Source organism: Rhincodon typus, chromosome 21, assembly GCF_021869965.1.
Source record: "Rhincodon typus isolate 14 chromosome 21, sRhiTyp1.1, whole genome shotgun sequence".
In the NCBI taxonomy this organism is placed as follows: Eukaryota; Metazoa; Chordata; class Chondrichthyes; order Orectolobiformes; family Rhincodontidae; genus Rhincodon; species Rhincodon typus.
In genome coordinates this window covers 46,663,800-46,690,738 of record NC_063352.1, presented here as the reverse complement: position 1 = coordinate 46,690,738, position 26,939 = coordinate 46,663,800, and the positions used below count along the sequence as shown (strand labels likewise).

The 26,939-nt window shown below is 40.0% G+C and overlaps 1 protein-coding gene across 3 annotated transcripts in view; it reads left to right on the top strand.

Annotated features, from left to right (window-relative positions):
- The window catches only part of LOC109913757 (E3 ubiquitin-protein ligase MGRN1-like), a 389,727-nt gene that overhangs the window by 17,345 nt on the left and 345,443 nt on the right, over nt 1-26,939 (top strand). For all 3 annotated transcript variants that reach the window (XM_048609431.1, XM_048609429.1, XM_048609428.1), the window contains exons 3-5: nt 1,380-1,468; nt 6,048-6,194; nt 25,413-25,530. In XM_048609431.1, coding sequence (XP_048465388.1) covers nt 1,380-1,468; nt 6,048-6,194; nt 25,413-25,530 — 354 coding nt within the window. The remainder of the gene's footprint in view (nt 1-1,379; nt 1,469-6,047; nt 6,195-25,412; nt 25,531-26,939) is intronic.

Genomic DNA, 26,939 nt, shown 5'->3' with positions numbered 1-26,939 from the left:
CATCGAGGAGCCTTTGACAAACTGGAGTCAATGGGACTTTGGGAGAACTCTCCACTGGTTGTATTTATTGGAGGCCAGCTATTGTAGTCCTAGAACATTGCTGGAAGGGTTCCACTTGAAAAGTGCATTTCACCAACTCTCTGAGCCCCCTTGGGCAACAGCATCCATGCCTACGATCTCTACCATCCAGAAGGACAAGGACAGCAGTTGCCTGGGAACACCATTGCCTACAATTTCCCCTCCAAACCACCCACCGTCCTGACTTGGAACAGCATTGCCATTCCTTGACTGTCACTGTGTGAAAATGCTGGAGATCCCTTCCTAGTAGCGTTTTGAGTACACCTACACTAGATGGACTGCAGCAGTTCAAGAAAACTGTTGACTATCACCATTTAGGGATGAGTAACAAATAAAAATTTCTCTAGTTTAGAACAAATTTTTAGCTCTGAGCATTTGAAGATGGGATTTTATTTACTATCATCATGCTATCTCATGCTTTTCAACAAATGATTTATAATGTTAGTTTTACACAGTTGTAGAATTATACAGCACGGAAGAAGGCTATTCATGTGTATGTTGACTCTTTGAAAGAGCAATCCAATTAGTCACACTTACTTGCTTCTTGCACATGATAATTCAGCATTTTCTGTTCAATTTATTCAGCTTACTTTTGAATGTTATCATTTGTGTCTGCTTTTACCATCTTTTTAGACCATGCATTTCAGAAGATCATAATTTAAGTTTTTAAAAAAAGTCTTCTTTCACCTCTGGTTCTTTTGCAGTTAGCATGTTTGGTGTGCTCTGTTTCTTGATTTTTTTTCTACCACTGGACACAGTTTCTCTCTATTTACTCTACTGTATTGGGCCCCTTAAATTCCGGGTGCAGCTATTGAATCCTCCATTAACCTTCTCTGCTTTTAGAAATACCATCCCAGCCTCTTCAATCCTGATTGAACTTAAGCCCCTCTCAATGGTACTTTTCTAGTAGCCTGTATAGAAAGCAAATAAGCATTTACGACGAAGGGACAAGAGTCTAAATGTAAAGGAGTCGGAATGAAGTTGTACTGATACACCTAGGTGCTGTAAATTTGTAGTCCCCTTACCAAGGCAAGGGTGTACTTAGTGAGCATTTCTTACTGTTTTCACACTTTTGAGTTTTGTGTGACCTGCTTACTTTGCAGTTATGTCTTGTGTGCCCAAGTCCAAGTCACTACAGTGTTTTGCACGGAACTGTCAGTGGTCATCCTTCTAACTCCAGGGAACAACACTGGATGTTTCCCTCGATCTGAGAAATATCTTGTTCTTTATTGTTTTGAATTTCATATATTTGGTTTGAACTACTGGACTCATGTATTGATATGACCTTTCATCAATCTCAGTTTCCATATGTGACGCCAGCTGCTCATGAGCCTGTGAAGACCTTACGCAGTTTGGTTAATATTCGAAAAGACTCTCTTCGCTTGGTCAGGTTAGTATCTGTACAAAATATTAGAAAAAGAAATGCTAAATTTTTGGAAATTGTTATTTCATTTGGTCATAGTCTAGCCTTATCATGTCTTTGTTAATCATTCTGTTATAAAACAAATAATTACAGTGCTTATTTCAGATTGTTTAGCAGGTTTCCACAGTCTTATTATATTCCTCTTCACTCTGTGATTCTTTTAACTGAAGCTGTTAATTTTAGTTGAAGCACACCGGACTTGGGCTTCTTCTGCCAGTATAATTGGATAGTACTGCTGACTTGATGGCTTGTTTTCCTTGCTGAACTAACTATCTGTTTGATATTACCTCCAGGGAAACTGGTTGTATTGGGAGCTGAAGGAATGGAAAATTGCCTGTGTGAGCTCATGTTTATCACATCTTGGCGATGTTACCCCGCTGCTACAGCTTTTTACACCAGCAGCCTGAATATATTTTTGTTTATGGGGGGTCACAGTAAACAGGGATGAAAAACATATAACTTCTGGCAATAAAGTTTGCCTCCAAATGATCAATAGAGATAATGAAGCTATATGAAGCGGGGGGTTTCTGTCTGTTCTTATGACAACTTGAATTAAACATGCACAATTTGCATAGACATGTTGAAATGTATCAGTGTTAGTCACCATGTCGTAAATCTTGATTGAACTCAAGTTTATTTGAATTTTATTTGCCCATTCGTAACCACAACTTGCCTCTATATCTTTAAAGGAACTGGATGTTTCAAGGCATGAGGTTTGGAACTAATGTTAGAAGAGCAGATGTTGATGACAGGAGAAATTTTATTAAGACTGGTGTAGGGAGGGATTTGGGAATTCAGAAGGAAAAGAAAATGTATTTAAAGTTTGAATCACAAGGTTGGAAAATGGCTAGATCAGAAGAGTTCCTTTCTCCCAAGTAAATTGGGATTTTGGGAGGCTAATCCCTAAATCCTTTAATTGTCCTTCAAACTCCATATGTTAGTGTTCTAATTCATCATCTTAACCCAGATTTAAGATGCATGTTACCTCTATACCTTCCTGTTGAGCTATCTTTATAGGGTCTGAGGGACACATTTTTCCACAAACTGCTAGTTCCAAGCAAAAGGTTTGCTTTTTGCCTCCCTTTTTTTTTTGACATCATTTTGATTTATTGTGATTTGTGAAAGCCAAATCATTGCGTCTGTTATTGCAATGGTTTCCTTGGTATTTAAAATTTAAATCGTGTAAGGTAGTTAAATCAATACCTAAAGCTGTGATAACATTTATACCTGTAGAATTATGCAAATCATCATCTTAAAAGGACTGAACAGAATGTCTGAGAATTCATTATTAAATATTTTATCCTTCAGTGAAAAATGGGCGCACTGAGTTGCAAACTGCTATCTGAATACAACGAATTAAACTGCCAGGAATTCCACATTAGGGTAAAGTCAGTATTCAGAAGCTGCTCAAGCAGTCCATTTGTGGACTTGTGGTTATTTCCAGCACCCAAAATTGAAAGTGCTACTGAACTTTGCCTGAATATGAAGGCACCGTTGTTGGTAAAACAAGGACAGACATTTTCTTGGAGACATGTTGACAAATTGTAGCCAAAAGTATAACTGCTTATCTATCCCACATCACAGCTGCCAGTAATTCAGAAAAACCAACCACCTTGAACAGTCTTATTGGCTCTTTGCACTGTTCTTTAAAAGCTTTCAACAATTAATATTTAGATACTGGTGATTAATTTTTTCCAGAGATAGACAGACAGACAAACACATACATACACGTGTGATCCTGTGACCTGTCTTGCTGAACATAACAAGCGGCAACAAAATGATGTTGGCCTGTATGACGTTGTGTCATATGGCCAGTTAGCTCGTCCTTTCTACAGTACTGTGCTCCCGTTGGCACAAACTGCGAAAACATTGAACTGTTGGATAATTACAAGGGTTGAAGCTCTTTCACTGCAACTTTCTGAATCCCCAAAACTGCTTCACTTGTCACACCCTCCTTTCTCTGACCGTGGAGCAAATTCAAAGTTGCTAATCGAAGGAATGTGTGTAGGCCCTTGAGCTCAGACACTTGAGAAGATACAAACTAGAAGTAGAAGTAGATAATTCACTGCTTCAGTCCCGTTGTCGAATATACATCCATCTACATCTGCCTTAATAATATTCAATGACCCTACTTCCGCTGAATTCTGAGGCAGTGTTCCAAAGTTGCATTACACTCTGAGAGAAAAAAAAAAAAATCTGAGTCACTTCATCTCTGCTTTTTAATTTTAAAAGAGTACCCCCTAGTTCTGAACTGACCCAGAGAAGGCAACATCCTTTTCTTGTTCGCCTTGTTAAGACCATTCAGGATCTTATATATTGCACTCAAATTACCCCTCACTCTTCTGTATCCAGTAGAAAACAAATCCACCCTGTTCAACATTCCCTCATAAGACAAACCGCTCATAAGAAATAGGAACAGGAGGAGGCCGTTTGACTTCTCAAGCCTGGCTCGCCAGTCTGTAACAGTGACCCCCTTACTCTTCTTTTGTGGCAGCTTCTAATAGCCCTCAGCTCCTCCATATTTCAAAAAAGGAACCTCCATTGATACATTTAGCCTTCAGAGCACTGAGGTCAAATGTATCAGAAACTCAGTACCCTCTGGGAGAAGAAATGCCCTTGCATCTCTTTGAGTGTCCCCTAGTTTGAGATTCCTCCACTAGTGGAAGCATCTTCTCAACCTCTGTCAAGCCCTTTTAGAATCCTGTCTGTTTTAATAAGATCATCCCTCATTCTTCTAAACTCAAATAAATAAAGCTGAACCTGGTTATCTGTTTATAAAGTCAACCTGTCCACCCCAGGAACCAACGTGGTAAATGTCTTTTGAATCGACTCAAATACTGATGTATCCTTTCTTCAACATGGAAACCAAAACTTTAGACAATATTCTAGGTGCAGTCATCAATAATCTGTACAGTAAGACTTCGTTGTTTTTAAATATCTCCCCTCCCAGCATTTAAGCCTAAGATTCTATTTGCCTTAATTACTTGCTTCACCTGCATGATAATTTTTTGTGCTGCATTCATAATAACATCCAGACCCATTTGTGCTGTAAATTTTTTTTTTTCATTGTAATAATAGTCTGCCTTTTGATTCTACTAAAGTGCATGACCTCACACTTTCCTTCATTACACTCCATCTACCAAGTTTTCGTCCATTCACTCAACCCACCTATATGTCCTTTCAGATTCCTTATGCCATCATCACAACATGCCCACCTGGCTATTTTTGAATTATCAACTGTAGTAATTGTAATGAGATTGTCAGCCAGGTGAACATCATATTCTATGATTTCTGTGACTGGTGCAGTTAACCTGCTCCGATCAGGGAGCCCTTGTTGACAGTTAAAAACAGGGGTGTCAGATTTCTGACACTCTGGGAGTTGGACCAATGTCAGGGACTTTCCGTGTTTAAATAAAGGGTGACTTGGTGACAGGATACTCCCTCTGTGGAGTTACTTCAAGCAAATTTCGATGCATTACACTCTAACCCCTCTCCCAAGTTATTAATATAGATGGTAAATAATTGAAACCTTAGGACTAATTCTTGTGGCACTCCATTAATTGCATCTTTCCAACTGGAAAAAATCCATTAATCCTGACCCTATTTCCTGAAGTAGTTTATCTTCCCTCCTCATACCAAATAAGCCTCCTGCCCGGTAAATTAATATTCTTGTGTGATTCTGTCTTGATGAGTGCAGATCTGAAAGCTTCAAGAGCTTTTTTTTTCAACAAAATTCAAGTGACTAATTAAACTTATGCCAGTTCCCTGATACAGCTCTATCATTAACCTTCATAAAATAATGAGCCATTTTATTAACAACAGGTAGGGCTGTGCAGATATGAAATAACATTTGCAGAATGACTCATTCTTCATAAATATTAAGCATATACTTTGTGATTGCAAAATGGCATTCATTTACTTTCCTGGAGTACACATTCTGTTCATATTTCATTGAACAGTAGAAGTAAGGTGTCTCGTGTTGAATGAGAGGGGAATATAGAACATCAAGTGGGGAGAACACTTTTTTATTAATTTAATGTCATTTGATTGTTTTTGACCACCTATATGGACTGCTCAAATTCTGGTTTAATGATGAGTAGTTTCAGGAATTCTGTCAGTCAATTGTAGGACCAGGGGGAATGGTTGAGAAATGTGTATAACTTTGACTAAAATGTTTTGACCAAGTGATTTTATGTAGAGGTTATCAGAGTTGTGAGCATCATCTATCATTGGTGTGCCAGAATAAATTGAGGTCGCTTTTTTTAAACTTATGACATCTACAGTGCACTTGAATTGTAGATGAGAATGCTTACGCTGTCATGTTACAGGTTTGTGGGGGTGGGTAGAGGGCATATGAGCCCAACTACATAATATTTTCTGTCCAAGCAAAAGTGTTGACCTTTAATTTTTAAAAAAAAAAGTCTTGTTTTGAGGTTGGCACAGGGTATGTAAATTGTCAGCTAACGTCTGCTCCTGTGCAATTACATAAGTAATGTTAATAGCTGATGGCGTATGTCTGTGTCTATTTATATTTACTCCCTTACAGGTACAAAGATGAAGCTGACAGTCTGACGGACGAGAATGCAAAGCCAAAAGTGCTCTACAGTGTGGAGTTTACCTTTGATGCTGATGCGCGTGTTGCAATAACCATCTATTGTCAGGCAACAGAGGAATTCCAGAGTGGTATGGCAGTGTAAGTGAATAAGAATTTCTGATTGTCAAGTATCAGTTATAAAATCCTATGGTATTTTTAGTTTGAAAATTTTGAAAGCTATTTGAAGGAATGTAGGGTATGACTTGACTAAATCCAATTTGCCAAAAAGTATATTAAACCCACTTGGGACAGTCCTCTGCTATTTATTTATGTAGCACCTTTTAATATGGAAGAATTCCCAAAGCCAACACAGATGTAATCAGATAAATAAACAGAGTTGCAGAAATCCCTACAGATAGAGTGACCAGAAACCTGGGATTTATGGAATATCCTCTTAAAGGTGAAGAAGGAAGTGGAGACTCATGAGAGGTTAAAGTGAGAATTGCAGAGCTTGGTGCCAAACAGTGGTATTCACTAGAAAACCAAAATTGAAAAATACTTGCAAGTCAATTTCTTCAAAAACTTAACTTATCTTAGCAGAGAAAACATAAAAATTATAAAGTATAAACATTTTTTGGTAACTATACGTAGTGCACTAATGTGTTGCAACCAAGGTTCAATGTGCATTGAGTGTAACATCCACTTTTATTTATGCACTTTACTCTTGTCTTTTGACACTTGCTTGTGGCAATTCTTTTTTCTTTCTTTTAATTTTTGGCAATGAATCATCTTTAGGATATTCATGTTAATTACTGCAAAGTGTTGTGATTCACGAATGTGCTGGTTTAGGAAGACTCAAATTGCACTCATTTTCTGAGGTGAACAGCCATTTGCTGACGCATTTTTTAAAAAACTTTCTTCAAACCAAAAATTGTTCAGTAAAAATTGGAAATGTGCAATTTTTTTTTAAGCTGCGTTCAATGATGTTAAAGTCGTTATTCATAGAAGGAAGACTGGACACTTAACAAAAGTTCTGATTCTTATGGATTAAAAATTCAACTTTAGCTATATTAATTAAAGTACATTGGAGTATCAGACTTTAATAAATCCAGGAATGCTTTTCCTAACCCCACACTTCTGACTGACCTCTCCCTTCCACTCGCCACTTCCCTCTCTTGAATCCTTGTTATGTGTGGTTGCTTATGACGGGCAGTGAAATGGAGGCTGCAGATGGGGAGGTCAGTTAGAAGAGCGGGATTGGGAAAGAACGAACAGGGTAAAAATAGCTGAAGAATGAATACCTTGGGCCGGACAAGCTAAGGGAGATAGAGGAGCTGTGTTTGGGATTGTGAGCCTGGTAGATTTTGAGGAAGTTACTGAGTTTGATGAGATGGAAATATAAAAATGAGAATTTTTAGTTGATGGACGGGTGTTCAGGAACCAATGTACAAGAAATATTTATATTTATAGAGCACCCCTAAAGCTATTAAAAATGCCATAAGGAGCTTCACAGCATTGTCAAACAAAATTTGACGCTAAAATGTAGTAGGAGGTCTTGGGTCAGGAGACCAAACTCTTTGTTACAGAGATGGATTTGATGGAGTGTTATAGAAGTTTAGAGGTTTAATAATGGAATTCCAGAGCTTGGGTTAACAAGAGTTCTTGAAATCATGGATGTGCAAAAGCCCAGGACTGGAGATATGCTGCGATCTCAGTAGGTTGAAGAGGAAGATACCAAACAGTGGAGCAATTTTAAAACTAGAATGAAAATCCTTTTTTTAAAAAAAAATGGTCAAACTGCAATGTAGTTACTGAGCATGGAGTGATGAGTGAATGGAATATATTCCAAGTTAGGGTATGGAGAAGAGGGTTCAGAATGATTTTAAACTATAATGGAGTGTGCAAGTCTGGCTAGGAGACTGTTGATATATGAAGGGTCTGGAGGTGAAAAAGGTATAAATTAAATCAGAAAAATAGACTGTAGATTCATTACAGAATCCAAACTTTGTTTTAGAGGCAGAACTGATTGTCTGTAGTGAACATATGGATGTTGACTTCATCTTTTCAGATCATCCTCAGAAGGAGTGGCAGAGTGTTAGAGGAAGAAGAGGTAACTAGAGCATGGATTTTGCTGTCTTCCCTAAGTGTAACCATTGCTGGAGATGCTTAGCTACAATCATATAAGTAGATGTGTAACCAACCAAGGGCTGGCCCCTGAACACAATAATGTGTAAAGCATCAGATGAGGTGTTGTTACCTGTAAAAAAAGCTGTAAAGGTAATGAAGGTCACTGCATTTTAGCAGATGTTTTACATGCATTTTCTTCTCACTATATTAGTGCTGTGCCAGCAGTAGCCGTTCAAATTGAGTTGAAAGAATGATGTTGAATTTGGAAAGTGCTCACACATGTGCAAGGACTTGGGAGAGCAAAGCGAGTATGAAAACGTAATAGAAGTTTGCAAGGTCAGAATGGTTGACTCTGAACTGAAAACAAAAAATGCTGGAGATCAAAGCAGGTCAGGCAGCATCCGTGGAGAGAAAGCAAGCTAACATTTCGAATCTAGATAACTCTTCATCAGAGCTCTGAGAAAGAGTTATCTAGACTCAAAACGTTAGCTTGCTTTCTCTCCATGGATGCTACCTGACCTGCTGTGATATCCAGTATTTTTTTTTTGTTTACAGTTCAAATTCCAGCATCTGCAGTAATTTCCTCCTGATTGATAGTCAGCCTTTTATCCACAGATCAATGAAAACAGCTTTCAAAGGGATATATTAGAACATGAGAAGTGGGAACATTTCCAATGCCTTTTAGCATGCTGGTTAAGACAACGAGTTGGTCAGTGAGCTTGTTGGATAAGCTGCTGTTTTCATGCCTGCTAATTTTAGACCTTCAAATATAGCATCAGTCAGGTCACTCATGGTTGGTGAGTTTTCTGGATGGCGTGAAATAAGTTTGAGAAGGCCTGAGGGCAGATGGCCTAGCAAGTAGAGATGCATTCAACTTGAGGATGATCAACATCTTCAGACTGTGGGAGGAAACTGGAGCAGCCGGCGGAAACCCACACATATGTGGGAAGAATGTGCAAACTCCACCGTCAGTGATCCAGGGCTGAAATTGAAGCTGGGTTCCTGGTGCTGTGAGGCAGCAGTGCTAACCAATGAGCAATCGTGCTGCAGGACTATCTGGATGGGAAATAAGACATAAAAATAATGGGGTCAGGTGTGGAATAGCAGTGACAATGTGCAAAAGGAGGCTAGAGAATATGGGATATTTGTATCAAGATCTACAAATACTATTCTGATCCCATTTCAAAATCATCCATTCTGTCCTTGGATGTAGACTAGATTGTAGCATATGAATTTTTCTGCAGTATTGAGATGAGGGGAAATTTTGGCTTCTGAATCATTGGAATTGTCCAGCCCAGAGTGCTGTGGGGGCACCATTTTGAGTCTGTTTTAAGGCCAATACTGACAGTTTTTTGTTCAGATCGAAGCTAGGTGCATGAAGAGTATACAAGAAAGTGATGTCGAAACAGAAGATCAGCTATGATATTACTGAATTGTGGTCCAGCCCATATGGTTTACTCCTATTTCTATTTATTGAGTGTTTACTCTTGTTATGAATGCTGTAGTACAGATTGAGAAATTGAATAATGCAAAATGGAGGTGCCAAACCCCATTAAAAGAGGGAAAGCAAGTTATTGTGTGATAAGTTTACATACAGTTGTAGTAGCACATGAATGTTACTGAGTAGCATACAAGATGTAACATGTGCAAGGATGCAACTGATGCACTAGGTTTCAGGTCTTACTCCCTGTTTATTGTTTTATGGCCCGGGTAGTTTCACTGGTAGGGTTCTGTATGCCCATTATTGGGGCTGATATGTATCCGTTATTAACTTTGATATCACCATTGCAGACAGTAAAGAAATAAGTACCCTTGAATAAATGCTGGTTGAAAAATGGGCAACCTTTATATTTAATTCTCCTGAGTTTTGTGCAATATTAAAGGGCATATGGGGCAGGACAAAGGGGAATTTTAATACATTTACTTTCTGAGGTGTCACATAGCGGTAGACTATATGCTTTACAGTGCCATTTCCAGTGTTACCATGGCTGCTCTTCTGCCTCAACTCCCCTTTCTTGTATACTCTCCACACCACTTGATTTCTTGAGAATTGAAAAATCTTGATTTGCTCTTCCATTATACAGTTTCTGTTCTGATCCATGCAGGTAGTATCATGTACCTCATGATCAGGCCAAGGTTCTCCATCACTACATCCTTGATCGTCATACATGCCTGACTTGCTGCCATACCCTCTTATTGAGGACTACAAAACCTTTCCTGATCCAAGGGTGTGACTGCTTCCTGGAACATTGTCTAGGTGACTCTCCCCCGCACTGATATCCTGCAATGCGTCAAACTCAGACTCCAGTTGAATATTGCTGAACCAAAATTGCTCGAGCTGCTAATCACAATGCTCTCCAGAAATGTGCCTGGCGTGTCTCTAATCTTATTTATTGATTAACAGTTACTAATATAGTAAAGTAATAGCAATTTACGGTCTCCTATCTTAGAGGTAAAACAGAAGCACTGAACTAGTTAAACACAAAAAGAATAAAAAATAAAACTACCTTCTTCTCAGCACTACGTAGCTACTTGCACTGAAGTCCCGATTTTAGCATTCAGATTACGAGGTGTTCTGTTCCCAATCACTCTGTTGTATGCTATCTACGACTATGGAGAGCTAATGACTCTCACTCAACTAAATTTCACTTCCTTCATCAGTAAATCAACTTTATTCCAGCTGTTCAACAGTAACTACCACTGATAGTTCCTGTTGACTAAGCATCTTAACAACAGTTTGTTTTCCTGTTTTGAAATTCCCCTTTGGACTAAGTTCCCAAATTCAGCACAAATGAAGTCTTCTCTTCGCTGAGATTTCTGTGCTTCACGCTTTGTATAACACTGTCAATGAACTGTTTTAATTGCTTAACTTCCCCAATATGTACTGTTATGCAAAACCCATGCTGGGGGAATTGTTCATAATTTATTGAATTTTGTTGGTCAAAAATCTAATTTTGTACTTGTTTTTATGAAGTTGTTGCGTAGAAATTGTATTGCAGGGTTTAATTAATAATTGCTTTATTAACGTTACACTGATTTAGATAATGACTTGAATGTTGTTGTACTTGGTTTGATTTGCTTTGGGATATGGATGGCAAATGCTGAATGAATGAATTACAAGGGAAAATTGGAGAAATTTGTGTTTGTTAGTGTTGAAAGACGTTGAACTGTTGCAATGCTGAATATCAATACTTAGGCCCTGAAAAGGTATAGGTATTATTTATCATTGTCTTGCCTTTTTTTTAAACAACCTTAGTAAAACCATGGTGTGTTTAATAGACTCCTGTGGGGGAATGGAAAATTGAAATGTATTTTCCTGTTAACTTGCATATGTTCTTTTGCTAGTTCTAAGACATCTTGAAGTTCTAAGTTTGGACTTATCCACCCATGAGGCAACAGTTCCAAGATTAAGTATTTTTATGCTGCCATGTCCACAAAATTCAAATCGGCATAAGAATTCTTTTGTCTTGATTTGGCTTCCCTTTATGGTATAACACGTCATGATTAACTTCATTTCTGTCTAGTCTCAATCTTTCCTATTGGAGTTTTGTTAATTTTAAACCAACAAATTTGTGGTCTTCCCTCTTTGATCTTGATAAGAAATTGAAGTAAAAGACGAAATCTCAACATTATGAGATCATTTAAAAATGAAAAAGAGTTATGATGAAAGTAATTCCTTTTTGCACACTGCTAATGTTATTTTTGAATGTAGATATAGGGAACAGGAGCAAGCTCTTCAGTCTGTCAAGCACATTCAGCCAGATTATGGATGATCCGTACTTGATTTTCCTTCCTTGATACCCTTACATTACCAAAACCTATCAATTTCCTTGTTGAAAGCTCCACTTAATCCACAGTGTTCACTGCCTTTTGGGAATAGAATTCTAAGTTCTTCCTACTTTTTCTGTTCTTAAAAAGTACTTCCTGATTTCACTTATAAATAACCTGGCTCTAATAGTTAAGATGTTGTCCAGGGTGCCCCATCAGAAGAAATATTCCCCTTGTTTATCAAATCCGTATGTTGTTTTAGATACCTCAATTACATCATCCCTTAACCCTCTAAACGCAAAGGAATATAAATTAAATTTAGGCACTTATTCTCATAACTTACCTCTGCAAAAATCAGTAGAATTTTGGTTGATCTGTACTGAATTTCTGTTAAGGTTTCCCAAGGGATATTGCAAAAAGTGTACACAGTACCTTGGGTAAGGCCCAAATCAAGGCTCCATAATGAAGCATAACTTCCTCGTCTCTGTATTCAGAGTCCTTTTGAGATGAAGGCAAAAATTCCAGAAGCTATTTTGATTAGGTTGTAGACTTGCTCGCCGAGCTGGTGTGTTTGATTGCAGACGTTTCGTCACAATGCTAGGTAACATTGACAGTGCATCTCAGTAAAGCGTTGGTGTTCTGTCCTGTTTGTTATTTATATGCCTCGGTTCGCTGGGGTTGTTGGCGTCACTTCCGGTTCTGTGTTTCAGTCGTTTGTATATTGGGTCCAGTTAAATGTGTTTGGTGGAGTTCCGGTTGGAGTGCCAGACCTCTAGGAATTCCCCGACCTAGTTTACCTTGTGCTATTATGGATGTGTTATCCCAGTTGAATTCGTGTCTTTCTTTGTCTGTGTATATTGAGACCAGTGAGAATTGGTCTCTGGGTGGCCAGTTGCTGGCCGTAACTGCCATAGACCTGCCAAATTTGTGTTCGTATAAACAACATAGAACTGTACAGCACAAGATTTGGCTCTTCAGCCCACGATGTTGTGCTGAACATGATACCAAATTAAACTAATTCCTTTTGCCTGCCCTTGGTCCATATCCCTCCATTTTTTGCATATTCATGTGCTTATCTAAAAGTCTCTTAAACCCCACATTGTATCTACCTCCACCACCACCCCTGGCAACATACTCCAGACTCCTACCACTCTCTGCATTTTAAACAAAAACTTGCCCTTCGCATCTCCTTTGAACTTCCCCCTCTTTTCTTAAACACATGCCTCCCAGTATTAGAATAATATAATAGAAAGAAACTGCAGATGCTGGAGATCTGAAATAAGAGCAAAAATTTCTGGCGGAACTCAGTGCATCTGGCAGCATGCAGTTAGTCCGGTGACTCTCCGTCGCATGTTCTTCATCAGAGTTTTGACGAAGAGTTATTGGACTCAAAATGTTAACTTTGCTTTCTGTCCACAGACGCTGCCCGACTTGCTGAGTTTCACCAACAATTTCTGCTTTTGTTTCAGACTTGTATTCATTATTGTCCGTATTTGTGCCTGATCCTAGTGAGTCATTGTAGTCACCTGCCCTTCAAATCAAGAAAGATGCCTACTTAGGGTCACGTGTTTCTGTAGTGAGTCTTCCTGTTGAGAAATTAGAATAGGCAATTTACAACCTTCAGATTTTTGGGTACATGTACAAGATGTCCCATGAGGGATCTATTTCCTTTCCTTCTCTGCCGCCACTCTGCTTCCTTGTTAAGGTGTTTGGAAGCGTGAAGTAGCTTGATGGGCAAACCGTAGTTTGTAGAAGACTGCACTGACATAGTTAATCCAGTGTTGGGTCTTCTCAGCAATAGTATCTGTTTGGGAGAGGTGGCTGCCAGAGTGTCTCCTTCAACATACGTGGGAAGTGGGATATTTGCCTAACTAGGTCTGGCTTAATATCAATTTTTCTTCCGTTCTGGCAATTTTTAAGGACAGGCCAGGTCTCTTGTATGCAGAATTGAAGACATCTGGGGTGGTTTGCAAATCTGGTGCAGAGTAACGATGCAGAAGTCACCCCCATGCTGTCAATCAGAGTTGACATTGGTGGTTAGTTTACTTTTGGCATGGAACTGAAATGAAACAGTTTTCTGTCTAGGCAGCATTTCATACTCGAACCAGAAGGCTGTTGATCTTTCGGAAAGATCTGTAGCTTGGGTTGTGGGTGAGGTTGTTGACTTGCTCGCCAAGCTGGCTTGTTTTCGTTCAGATGTTTCATCACCATGCTAGGTAACATCATCAGTGAGGCCTGGGACAACGTAACCATTGTAGCCCAAGCCAAACATAGACACGCACGGGAATTCCTAGAGGCATGGTTCTCAACCCGTAATGCAATCAACAAACATGTAGAATTGGACCCCATATACAAATCCATACAGAACTAAACAAGAAATGATACAACTCGCTATAACAGACCAGACAGTATAAATTCCAAGCAGAGTAGAACAACATCACTTCTTTGGAGGCCTCACTAATGATATTACCGAGCATGGTGATGAAAAGTCTGAACGAAAACAAGCCAGCTCGGCAAGCAATCCAACAATCTCAGGCAGTTGATCTTTCACTTAGATTGTAAACAGCAGTCTTGCTTGGTAATCCGAATTTTGAAGGTGTCTGTTTCAGATCTGCAACTCAAGACAGTTGCAGTCATATAATCGTGAATCACTTGCAGGATTGTGGTGAAGTTTCTTGGACATCCAGATCTCTTGAGTGTAATCTATAGTACTTCATGATTACTGAGTTGAATGCATTAGTCATAGAGACATACAGCATGGAAACAGACCCTTCAGTCCAACTCATCCATGCTGACCAAGTATCTTGTATAAATCTAGTCCCATTTGCCAGCATTTGGCTCATATCCCTCTAAACTCTTCCTATTTGTACACCCATCCAGATGCCTTTTAAATGTTGTTACTGTACCAGCTTCCACCACTTCCTCTGGCAGCTCATTCCATACACGCACCACCCTCTGCATGAAAATATTGCCCCTTAGGTCCCTTTTATATCTTTCCTCTCTCATCTTAAACCTATGCCCTCTAGTCTTGTTGATAAATGTATTGAAGAGTTCCCTATGATCTTCTTGGCATATCTTTGGATTTGTTTGGCCACAAGACTATGCCAGAGGTTCTGCTGGAAAGACTAAAGCTACCCTGGGAGGATTTCCTCAGCTACAGGAAGTAGGCAATTCAGAAGAATGTGTGTTATAATTTTCTCTTGTGGTCAACTGGGAAATAGCTTGCTAATTTTCAAATCCTGATTTATCTCCCTTAATTAGATACACTTGTCGCATTTCTAAGGTTGGTCGCAGTTCATTTTCATGAAGTCTTGATGGGAGCAAAAGTTTTTACGACTCAGATAGAATACCAGCAGGTCCACAGATTTGTTTTTTAACCCCTTTCACTGCTTATTGCAGCTCTCCAATTGATGATGGTACACCCATGAGTTCCACCACAGGGTGCTGGGAGATAGGCTGAAGACAATCAGCTGCTACTGTGAATTCATATTTAAATTATTGGAAATGCTCTTTCCAGCATCGATGGAAGGCATTGTCATCTTCGAGAAAAGAGACAGCATCCTGTGAGCGAAGTGGGTTTTATCCTTTTGTCTATAGCTGGCTGGTGACTCAAAAAAACTTTGCATGTCATGATGGTCAGCGTACCTTTGGGTCTCTGGATTTCTCTTCCCAGCGCTTGCCCTTTGTTTCCTGGGTGATTCTTTGGATGTCATTCAGCCTTGAGTTGTTGGATTGTTGTGTTCGTGACTTGTGACCTGGGGTTGTTATGTCAAGCAGTGAAGGTTGTCAGCTTTTGTTCTTGGAAAATCTCATGTCTGTATCATTTTGGTCAAAACAAACCTGGTGACAATGGTGCTTGAACCCAATAATTTCTTCCAATTCATTCTTGGGATGTTGGCATTTATTGCCCAATGCTCGTTGGCTTTGAGAAGTTGGTGGTGAGCTGCCGCCTTGAACTGCTGCAGTCTACATGTTATAGAGATGCTCACATTGCTGTTAGAAAAGGAGTTCCAGGATTTCGCCCAATGACACTGAAGGAATGGTGATATATTTCCGAATCAGGATGGTGAGAAGTATGGAGGGGAACTTGCATGTCGTAGTTTTCCCATGTATCTTCTGCCTTGTCCTTTTAGATAGAGATGGTCATGTGTTTGGAAGGTGGTTTGGTGAAATTCTGCACTGTGTCTTGTAGATGGTACACATTGCTTCTACTGAATGTTGGTGGTGAAGGGAGTGGATGTTTGTGGATGTGGTGCTTTGTTCTGGATGATGTCAAGCTTGATGAGTGTTGTTGGAGCTGCACTCATCCAGGTAAGTGGGGTGTAATCTCTCTCATTCCTGATTTGTGCATCGTTGATGGTGGACAGGCTCTGGGGAGTCAGGAGATGAGCTGCTGTAGTATTTCTGTCCTCCGACCTTTTCTTGCACAGAAAAGGCCTTATGGCCCATTGAATCTCATTGATCTATCTCCACTAATCCCATTTTTCAGCTCTTAGCTCATAGCCTTGAAAGTCAAGACATTTCAAATGCTTATCCGTATACTTTTTTTTAAAAGGCTGTGAGGTTTCCCGCCTCTACCTACCATCTCAGACAATGCTTTCCAGACTTCTAGATATTTTTCCTCATAACCACTCTAAACCTCCTGCCCTTTACTTGTATAATTTTGCCCCTTTGTTATTGAGCCTACAACTAAGGAAACATCTGCTTCTTATTCACCCTGTTCATGACCCTCATAATCATATATACCTGAATCAGGTCCCATCTCCGCATTCTCTGCTCGCAACAAAACAACCCAACCCAATCTATCTTCTCTCTTCATAGCTAAAATCTTCCATCCTGGTAAAATCCTGATGAATCTCCTCTGCAACCCCTCCAGTGCAGTCACATCCTTCCTATAGTGTGGTGAGTAGAACTGCACATAGTACTCTGCCTGTGGCCTAACCACAGTTTTTTGTACAGCCTCAACATAATGCCCCTGCTCTTATAATCTGTGCCACGATTGATAAAGGCAATTGTCCTATATGCCACCTGAAACCACCCTTTTAACCTGTCCTGCCACTTTTGGGGATCAGTGGAAAATCACCCCAGGATCTCTCTGTTTCTCTGAGTTTATGAGCATCCTGCCATTCATTGAGTATTTCCTTGTCTTGTTCCTTCTTCCAAAGTGTGAAGTGATGCACTTATCATGGTTAAATCCTATCTGCCCATCTGACCAATCCATCCATATCTTCGTGTAACCTAAGACCTACTTCCGTATCATTAATCACCTGACCAAACATTGTGTCATCCACCAATTCACTTATCATTGTCCACATATTCTCATCTATAGCATTTATAAATATCACAAACAATAAGGGACTCAGCACTGATCCCTGTGGTATGCCACTGGACACAGGCCTCCAGACACAAACAGCCTTCTACTACTAAGCCAATTTTAGATCAATCTCCCCAAGTTATCCTGGATCCCATGCCCATTTAACTTGTTTATCAGTTTCCCATGTGGGACCTTGTTAATGACTTTGCTTAAATCCATTCAGACTACATCAAGTGCACTATCCTCTTCTTCACATTTGATTATGTCCTGGTAACATTCAATCAAATTTGAGGCATGTCCTGCCTCTGCCAAGTCATGAAGACTATCCCTGATCAAACCTTGCCCCTCCATGAAGAGATTAATTCTCTCCTTCAGAATTTTCTTCAGTAGTTTTCCTACCACTGATGTGAGATTTGCTGGGATGTAATTCCCTGGTCTATCCCTACCACCTTTCTTGAAAGTGGAGCCACATTAATTGTCATTTAGTCCTGTGGCCATAGAGGAATTAAAAATTTGGGTCAGCTCCTTTGTCCATGATAGAACCAAAGCTGTCATGAGGTCATGAGCTGAGTGGCCCTGATGAAGTGGGTGGTATTTGGCTGGGATGGATTGACTTGCTGTTAAAGTACAGGATGTACCTGGGCAATTTCCACATGGTCAGGTTGTGGCTGCACTGGAGCAGCTTAGCCAGGGGATGCAGCAGGTTCTGGAGCATATGTCCTCAATACTGTTGGCAGGATGTTGGCAGGTTGCGCGGCCTTTGCAGTATCCAGTGGCTCCAGCTGTTTCTCTATCATGTGAAGTGAACGGAATTGGTGGAAAACTGTCACGTATAATGCCGAGCTGGATTATCCATTCAACACTCATAGTTGAATGTTGTTGTCAATGCTTCAGCCTTACCTTCTGCACTGATGTGCTGGGCTCCCCTGCCCTTGGGAATGAAGACATTTGTGGAGCTGCCTCCTCCAGTGAGTTGTTAAATTGTCCACCATCATTCCCGATTGTATGTGACAGGACTGCAGAGCTTCGATCTGACTGTCACTTGCTGCTGTTTTTAAAATTCATTCACAAGGATGTGTGTGCCCTGGTTAGGCCAGATTTTATTGCCAATTCCCAACTGCCTAGAGGACAGTTATGAGTCAACCATATTGCTGTGAGTCTGAAATCACGTGTAGGCCAGATCAAGTAAGGATGGCAGTTTCTTTCCCTAAAGGACATTGGTGAACCAGATGGCTTTTTTCTGATAATTGACAATGGATTCAGGATCATCATTAGACTCTTAAATCCACATTTTTATTGATTTTTAAATTCTACCATCTGCCATGGCGGGTTTTGAACTTGGGTCCCCAGAGCATTACCTTGGCCTCTGGATTAACAGTTCAGCAATAATACCATTGGGCTGCCAATTCCCCTTTTGCTGTGTAGTGTACAACTAGTCCTGTTTGATAGCTTTGATCAAGTTGGTACCTCATTTTTAGGTAGGCCTGATGCTGCTTTTGGCATGCCCTCTGCAATCTTCATTAAACCAGGGTTCTGAGTTGAGTTGGATTTGTGTAGATTTTCTCACATTTCTCTTAACATATGGTATATTCATTAGCAGTTGAGGCTAGATTCTCTGCTCATATCCAAATAGGTAGTTTTGCAAGCAGTGTAAATGAAAGCAGAAAATTATAATGAATATTCATAAAGTGAATCGACAAAAGTGTGGCAAATGGATTTCAACGTAGACTTAAAAAGGATAGAATAGGGTAACATTTTAAATGGTGAAAAGTGGGGGTTTGGGGATAAAAATCATTCAACTGTCTTGAAAGTATTGAAACTAATCTAAAGGGTTAATGGACTGGAGTGCTGGCCTTTATATTCCAGTCCTCTTGAAATAGAATCATGCTTCAGCCATACTACTTCAACAACCTCTTGGGATCAAGGAAGACTTGCTTTGACTCTGGTTTGATGGATTCTGAGATAGCTGATAAATCCAAAGCATTTTCTGTAGACTCTGCCACACGTGAGGCAACTTGTGCTTTGAAGGGTCACATAGATGAGATGTTTGGAGGTTTATGTGCTCTGTCTAATATTTTGACAACTTTATGCATACTCAGCTGTGTCTCTCTATGCTTCTTGAATAACCTCCCTTTTGGTCAGGGACTCCCATTATTCAGGGCAGATACTTGACTTTTTTAGGGACGCTTTAAGGACGTCTCTCCAGCGTCTTCGCTGCCCTGTGGGAATCTTCTGTTGTATCTGAGTTTTGAGTACAGCACGCACTTTGGGAGTCTGATGTTAGGCATATGGATGACGTCTCTCACAATGGAGCTAGTTTTAAGTGATGAACCCCTCTATTTGGGCGTATTGGCTTGAGAGAGGTCAGCTGCTGTTGGACTGCATTTCTTGCCACAAGGTCTAGAGGATCTTATGAAGGCAGTGATGATGATACTTCTCCAGTACTTTGAGATACTTATAGAACATTGACCAACTCTTTGAAGCATATGGGAACATGGCAATCACTACTGAGTAAATCTTGACTTCAAGTTCCTAGTTCTCAATACTCTTTTTTTTCCTTATCCTCACTCAGCCAAAGGCTGCAATGGCACATTGGAGGCAATGCCCATGACCATGTCTTTATTAAGAGGATGTTTCCATGGCTTGAAAAATGCTTCTCGTTTCCAAGATGTCGTTATTAATCTTAAACAACACTTTATACTGTAATCTGCTATACAAAGCCCTGGTTAGACTGCACCTAGAGTACTGAGAGCAGTTCTGCGCATCACTGTGAGGGCAGGACAATTGGCAGTGGAGAGTACATTTAGCAGAATGATATCTGGACTTGAATTATATTACTGGAAGAGATTACGCAAAAAGTTACCTTCCTTGGTATTTAGAAGATGAAAGGGTGATTTGATTCAAGTTTGCAGTGTAACAAAGGACATTGATAGGGAACATAGAACTGTTTCTGCTGGTTGAGAAATTGCGAACCACTAAGTATAATCCAAGAATTGCTGTTAGATCTTTCAGAAGTGATACTAATAATCATTTGTGATGAAGGAATCTAGAAGTCTAAAATTCTTCCCCCAACTGCGGTTGATGCTTAATCGACTGTAAATTTTAATATATTAACTTGATAGATTTTTGTCAGCCAGAAATATTGAGGGATTTGGGGAAAGTGCAGATATTTGAAGTCAAATATCAGCAATGATCTCACTGAATGGCAAAACATGCTGGAGGGATGAGATGTCTTTTATATTCGTACGTGACAAGCAACTTTTTCATACAGAGGATGGTGTGTATTTGGAACAAGATGCCAGAGGAAGTGGTAGAGGTGGGTACAGTTACAACATTTAAAAGACATTCAGACAGATACATGGATAGGAAAAGTTTAGAGGGATATTGGCCAAATGCAGGCAAATGGGACTAGTTCAGTTTAGGAATCCTGGTCAGCATGGACGAGTTGGGCTGAAGGGCCTGTTTCCGTGCTGTACGACTCTGTGATTCTACTGTGGTCAATTTATTTCTTGTGTCTTAGAAGTTTACCTTTTGTCTGTGTTTGCTATCGTCTCCCTGTCAAACCTAATATCAAATTCAATCACATTCTTCCTAAGATGTTTCCTTACTGTGTATTTTAATTAATTCTGACTTGCTTCTCATTGCCGTGGGAAGGGACTGGGATATCAGGAGATACAGCATGGGATTTGATGGAAATAGTATGGGAAATGGTAATAAGAGAGAGGGATGGGACGGAAATGAAATAAGGGCAGTGAATGGAATTCAGTGTGTGTTGCATGAGAGGGATGACATGGGAAGGATGGAATGACACGACGGTTGCAGTAAAGATAGTAATTTCACCTCAAATGTTTTGTGGGTCTCTATTGGTTATAAAAATGCCATTCTAGACGTTCTAGAATTTTATTTTCCCTTTTACTGTCCAGGCTGTTCTATTTCTAACAATATAAGTGGAATTTAAAATCTCCCATTATAACCATGTAACGTCTGATCCATCCTACCCTGATCTCTATTCTTGAACAGCTGTTTATTGCATCAATACTGTTAGAAAGTCTCTTCTCAATCTCTTTTCCTCTTCTTGCGGCAACTGCCTGATCTTTTAGTAAATCATCCTCCTCTGGCGCCTCTTCTCTCTTATCCAGTTGGCTGAAACTTTCCTTGCCATTTTATTTCAATTGTCTAATCAGTTGCTGCCGGAGAATCAGTTGCAATGGCTTCCCTTCTGATTCTTGCACAGCCACATCAGAAGATCCCCCCGGGATCTCACTCGAGCCCCCTTGTGCCACCATCCACCAACCATTTTCAATTCCATACATTGACCTTATCACCATCTCCCTTAACCCCTGCACTGTCTCTAAGGTCACTGCATGTCCAGATGAGTAAATATGTCCCTTCAACTAAATAGGGTGGGATGTTAGAATCCATTGTCCTCATTATGACTGCCTCAAACTTTGTTTCTTCATCACTAACTCTGTCCTTTCCTATGGTAACTGGCTGAGGCAAATCATTTGCAAGTTTTGTCAGATTTGCACTTGCAATGTGCTTCCAATCACACTAAATTAACCTCTAAAATTGCTTACTTCCACCTTTGCAGTATTGTCTGACTCCATCTTGTCTTGCCTTATCTGCTACTGATTTCCTCATCCATGTCTTTATTACCTTTAGATTGAATTGTCCCAGTGATCTTCTGGTCTAACATCTTTCGCCCTTCATAAACTTGTTCTTGTCCAAAACTCTCCTGTCTGTATCCTTACTTGCACCCAGCCTTGCTCACTCAGTACCCCCCCTGCTTGTTGACCTACTTTGGCTCCAGATCTGGCAATACCTTAATTTTAATATCCTCAACCTCATTTTCAAATTTCCCACAAGGCCTTTCCCTTCCCTAGTTCTGTAGCGACCTTTAGCTACACTCCTTCACAAAATCCACCGATGCAAATCTTCAGATATGCCTATTGTATATACCTAATGTTAAATACGATATCATCAGTGGCTGTGTGTTTAGTTGCCAAGACCCAGGCTCTTAATTCCCTCCCTAAATGTCTCAAGTTCTCACTTCTCCTTTTATGATGCTTTCTGAAGCATTGCTCTTCATCCAAGCTTATAGTCCTCTGGCCAATAGCTCAGTATGTGACTTGGTCTTAAATTTTGTCTTATAATATCCCTGTAAGGTGCCACAAGGCATTCTATGCCATTAAAGGTGCTATATTAATGCAGGTTGTTATCCTATGTTTTATTCATGTTGTGTAACTTTTTAACAGATCAATAAGCAGGAGTAAATACAAAACAATCAAAAAAGCATTTGTAGGCTTTTTGTTTTTACAACAAACTGACAAAAAAATCAAGTATATATGCATTGACTGTGTCAATATTGAAATAACATGCCTAATGACAGTGTACATTCCTTTTCCTACGTTACTACAGTGATTATACTTCACATAGAACATAGAACAGTACAGGCCCTCAGCCCACGATGTTGTGCTGACCTATTATCCTACTAAGATCAATCTACCCTGCATACCCTACATTTTACTATCCTCCATGTGCCTATCCAAGAGTCATTTAAATGTCCCTAATGTATCTGACTCCACTACCACTGCCGGCAGCGCATTCCACACGCCCACTACTCTCTGTGAAGAACCTACCTGTGACATCTCTCCTATACCGTCCTCCAGTCACCTTAAAATTATGCCCCCTCGTAATAGTCATTTCCGCCTTGGAAAAAGTCTCTGACTATCCACTCTATGTATGCTTTTCATCATCTTGTAAACCTCTATCAAGTCACCTCTCATCCTTCTTCGCTCCAATGAAAAAAGCCCTAGCTCCCTCAACCTTACCTCCATAAGACCTGCCCTCCAGTCAAGGCAGCACCCTGGTAAATCTCCTCTGCACCCTGTCTAAAGCTTCCACATCTTTCCTGTAATGGGGTGTCCAGAACTGAACACCGTATTCCAAGTATTTTCTAATCAGAGTTTTGTAGAGCTGCAGCATAACCTCACAGCTCTTAAACGCAATTCCCCTGCCAATGAAAGCCAATACACCATACGCCTTCTTTACAACCCTATCAACTTGGTCGCAACTTTGAGGGATCTGTGGACGTGAATCCCAAGATCCCTCTGTTCCTCCACACTGCTGAGAATCCTGCCATTAACCCTGTATTCTGCATTCAAATTCGACCTTCCGAAATGAATCACTTCACACTTGTCTGGGTTGAATTCCATCTGCCATTTCTTTGCCCAGCTCTGTATCCTGTCAATGTCCTGTTGCAACCTACAACAGCCTTCCACGCTGTCCACAACTCCACCAACCTTCATGTCATCAGCAAACTTGCTAACCCACCCTTCCACTTCCTCATCCAAGTCATTTCTAAAGATCACAAAGAGCAGAGGTCCCAGAACCGATCCCTGTGGAACACCACTGGTCACCGAGCTCCAGGCTGAATACTTTCCATCTACTACCATCCTCTGTCTTCTATTGGACAGCCAGTTTTGTGTCCAGACAGCCAGATTTCCTTGAATCCCATGCCTTCTTACTTTCTGAATGAGCCTACCATGTGGAACCTTGTTGAATGCCTTGCTAAAATCTATATACACCACATCTACTGCTCTACCTTCATCGATGTGTTTTGTCACATCCTCAAAGAATTCAATAAGGCTTGTGAGGGATGACCTGCCCCTCACAAAGCCATGATGACTATTTCTAATCAAACTGTGCTTTTCCAAATAATCATAAATGCTATGTCTCAGAATCCTCTCCAATAATTTGCTCACCACAGACTGACTAGTCTGTAATTTCCATGATTATCCCTATTCCCTTTCTTGAACAAGGGAATGACATTTGCCACCCTCCAATCTTCTGGCACTACTCCAGTGGACAGTGAGGACGCAAAGATCATTGCCAAAGGTGCAGCAATCTCTTCCCTTGCTTCCCATATATACCTTGGGTATATCCAGTCTGGTCCAGGGGACTTATCTCCTCGTTTTGCAAGATTTCTAGCACATCCTCCTTTCTAACAACAACCTGTTTGAGCATATCTGCCTGTTTCATGCTGTCCTCACAAACATCAAGGTCCCTCTCACTGGTGAATACTGAAGCAAGTATTCATTAAGGACCTCCCCTACCACCTCTGACTCCGCACACATGCTCCCTCCACTATCCCTGATTGGCCCTACCCTCACTCTGGCCATCCTCTTGTTCCTCACATAAGTATAGAAAGCCTTGGGGTTTTCCTTGATCCTACCCGCTGAGGTTTTCTCATGCCCCCTTCTAACTCTCCTAAGTCCATTCTTCAGTTCCTTCCTGGCTACTGTGTAGACCTCTAGAATCCTGTCCGATCCTTGCTTCCTCAACCTTAAGTAAGCTTCCTTCTTCCTCTTGACTAGGTGTTCAACGCGTCTTGTCAACCAAAGCTCCTTCACCTTACCATCCTTTTCTTGCCTCAGTGGGACAAACCTATCCAGTACCTGTAGCAAATGCTCCCTAAACAACCTCCACATTTCTATCTGTTGTATCTGTAATGTATCTGTAAAGTGATTTAGGCCATGTTATGGTTGTGAAGGACACTATATAAATGTAATTTATTATTGTCCTAACAGTTGTTGGGAGCTCACTCTGTAACCAAATTCGTAACAGCTCAAAATTGTTGCATCTGTTACTTTAATAAGTACTGAATTAGTTTCGTTTTATTTCATTTATTTCTGTCCTCAAACTAAAATAATGGAATGTCAAAGTTTTGACCATTTTCAGTTATTTTATTTTACTTTGTTTAATCTACTCTTCATTTTCAATTGCTCTTAACTGCAGAAAACTATTCATTATGTCAGCAATTTAAAAGTGAGCAAATTTATAGCTTTCAGGCTTTTGGATTGTCCCATTTAAAGATTTAGCCTGAGAGATACTAGGTACTGATAGAATGCAAACCTCTGTCGGTTAGACATTGTGCCCTTTGAGCTGTCGGTGGACTGAAAGGATAGTCACCAGGAGGAATTCTGGTTAAACCGGTTGTTCCCTTTTTAAAATGTAGTGCTGATTTGCACAATTGTGAATTTTTTTTTTAAAAGTAAAACTTTTGATGGATAGTATGAAGTTCATGATAAGACTGAATGAATGTCTAGGTTATTAGGTAAGAGAAAGCTGTTGTTACCTTTTTATACCTGTACTTTTGTTGATTCTAGATATACATCAAAGTACCCTTGCATGCATTCTGAGACCATCCATTATAAGCGAGGTGTGAGCCAGCAGTTCTCACTTCCTTCTTTTAAGATTGACTTCTCCGAATGGAAGGAAGACGAGGTAAATATTCCCTTTTTATTGACTGTTCCTTTTAATCAAGATTTTCTTTTATATGTTTTGAAGACAGTGTACTATGATGGAATATGAGTTGAGTTGATTCTCGAATGCCTAATTTCATACAGACATTCCTCACTTGTGAGCCAGGACAGTGAGTGCTGCAAGGTATTCTCTATGCAGTACAACTCTGTCACCACTCAGAAACTTCTAATATCCGTCATTCAAGGGCGCTTAGACTCTTTATAACAATGCTCACATTCCATGAATGAATTGAAATAAAGAGAATTGAGGATTGGAAAGGTAACTGAGATTATAAATATATAATTTGTTGTAAACGTATCTCCTTTGATATCGCAAATGGAATTCAAAACCAAGGCAGTGCTCGTATCCAACAAGATTAGAGGGTGAGTGAAGAAAAAGAAGAGGAAGAAGGAGAGATTTCAAGAAGGTATAGAAGCTGTAAGGTATAAATTGGAAGCTCAGTTCTGTTCCCTAGGTTTTGTTACCGGTAGCTTCTCTCTGATGGTTCAACCTTGTTAAAATTTATTAGATCCATTCATTGATGAATGGACAATCCAAATGATATTTAATTTAATTTCACAAAAATATTGCCTTTGAATTTGCAACAGAGCCTAGGTAACCTTAATATGGAACCCTGGACTTGATAAATCAAGGTTAATAAAAGCAGGCTACTTCAGATGCTGAAGATCTGAAACAAAAACAAAAAAGTACTGGAGAAACTCAGCAAGCCTGACAGCATTGTTTCGAGTCTGATATGATTTTTCTTTGGTTCCAACAAAGAGTCATATCAGACTCAAAGTGTAATCTTTGTTGCTCTCTTGCAGATGCTGTCAGATCTGCTGAGTTTCTCCAATATTTTTTGCTTTTGAGAAATAGACGTATACAGCAAAAGAACAAAAAGCTATGTTGGACCTATATAAAACGTTAGTTAGCTCTAGTGTCTGTACTTGTGTCCTCTGGGCATCGCACATTAGGAAGGACGTGAAGGCTTTAGAGAGGTACAGAAGAGATTTCCTGGAATGATTACTGAGATGAGCAAAAACAGTACACCGAGAAACTGGAGAAGCTGAGGTTCTCCTTAAAGCAACAAACTGTTTCCAGTGGCTAAAAAGCCAGTAACCAGAAGGGACAGATTTAAGGTAGATGGCAGAAGAATCAGAACACGAAGGGAAACTTATTACTTGATAAGTGGTCAGATTTTTGAAATGAACTGCATAATAGGATGATGGATACAGTTTCGACAGAAGCCTTCAAAAAGAAATTAGATAAGCCTTTGGAGGGACAGTTGCATGTGTATGAAAAACGAGCAAAGGAGTGGGAGTAATTTGCCATTTGTCTCTCGCACACGCTTTCACTTCCTACCTGCCACACTCTGCTGGGCAGTATCGGCC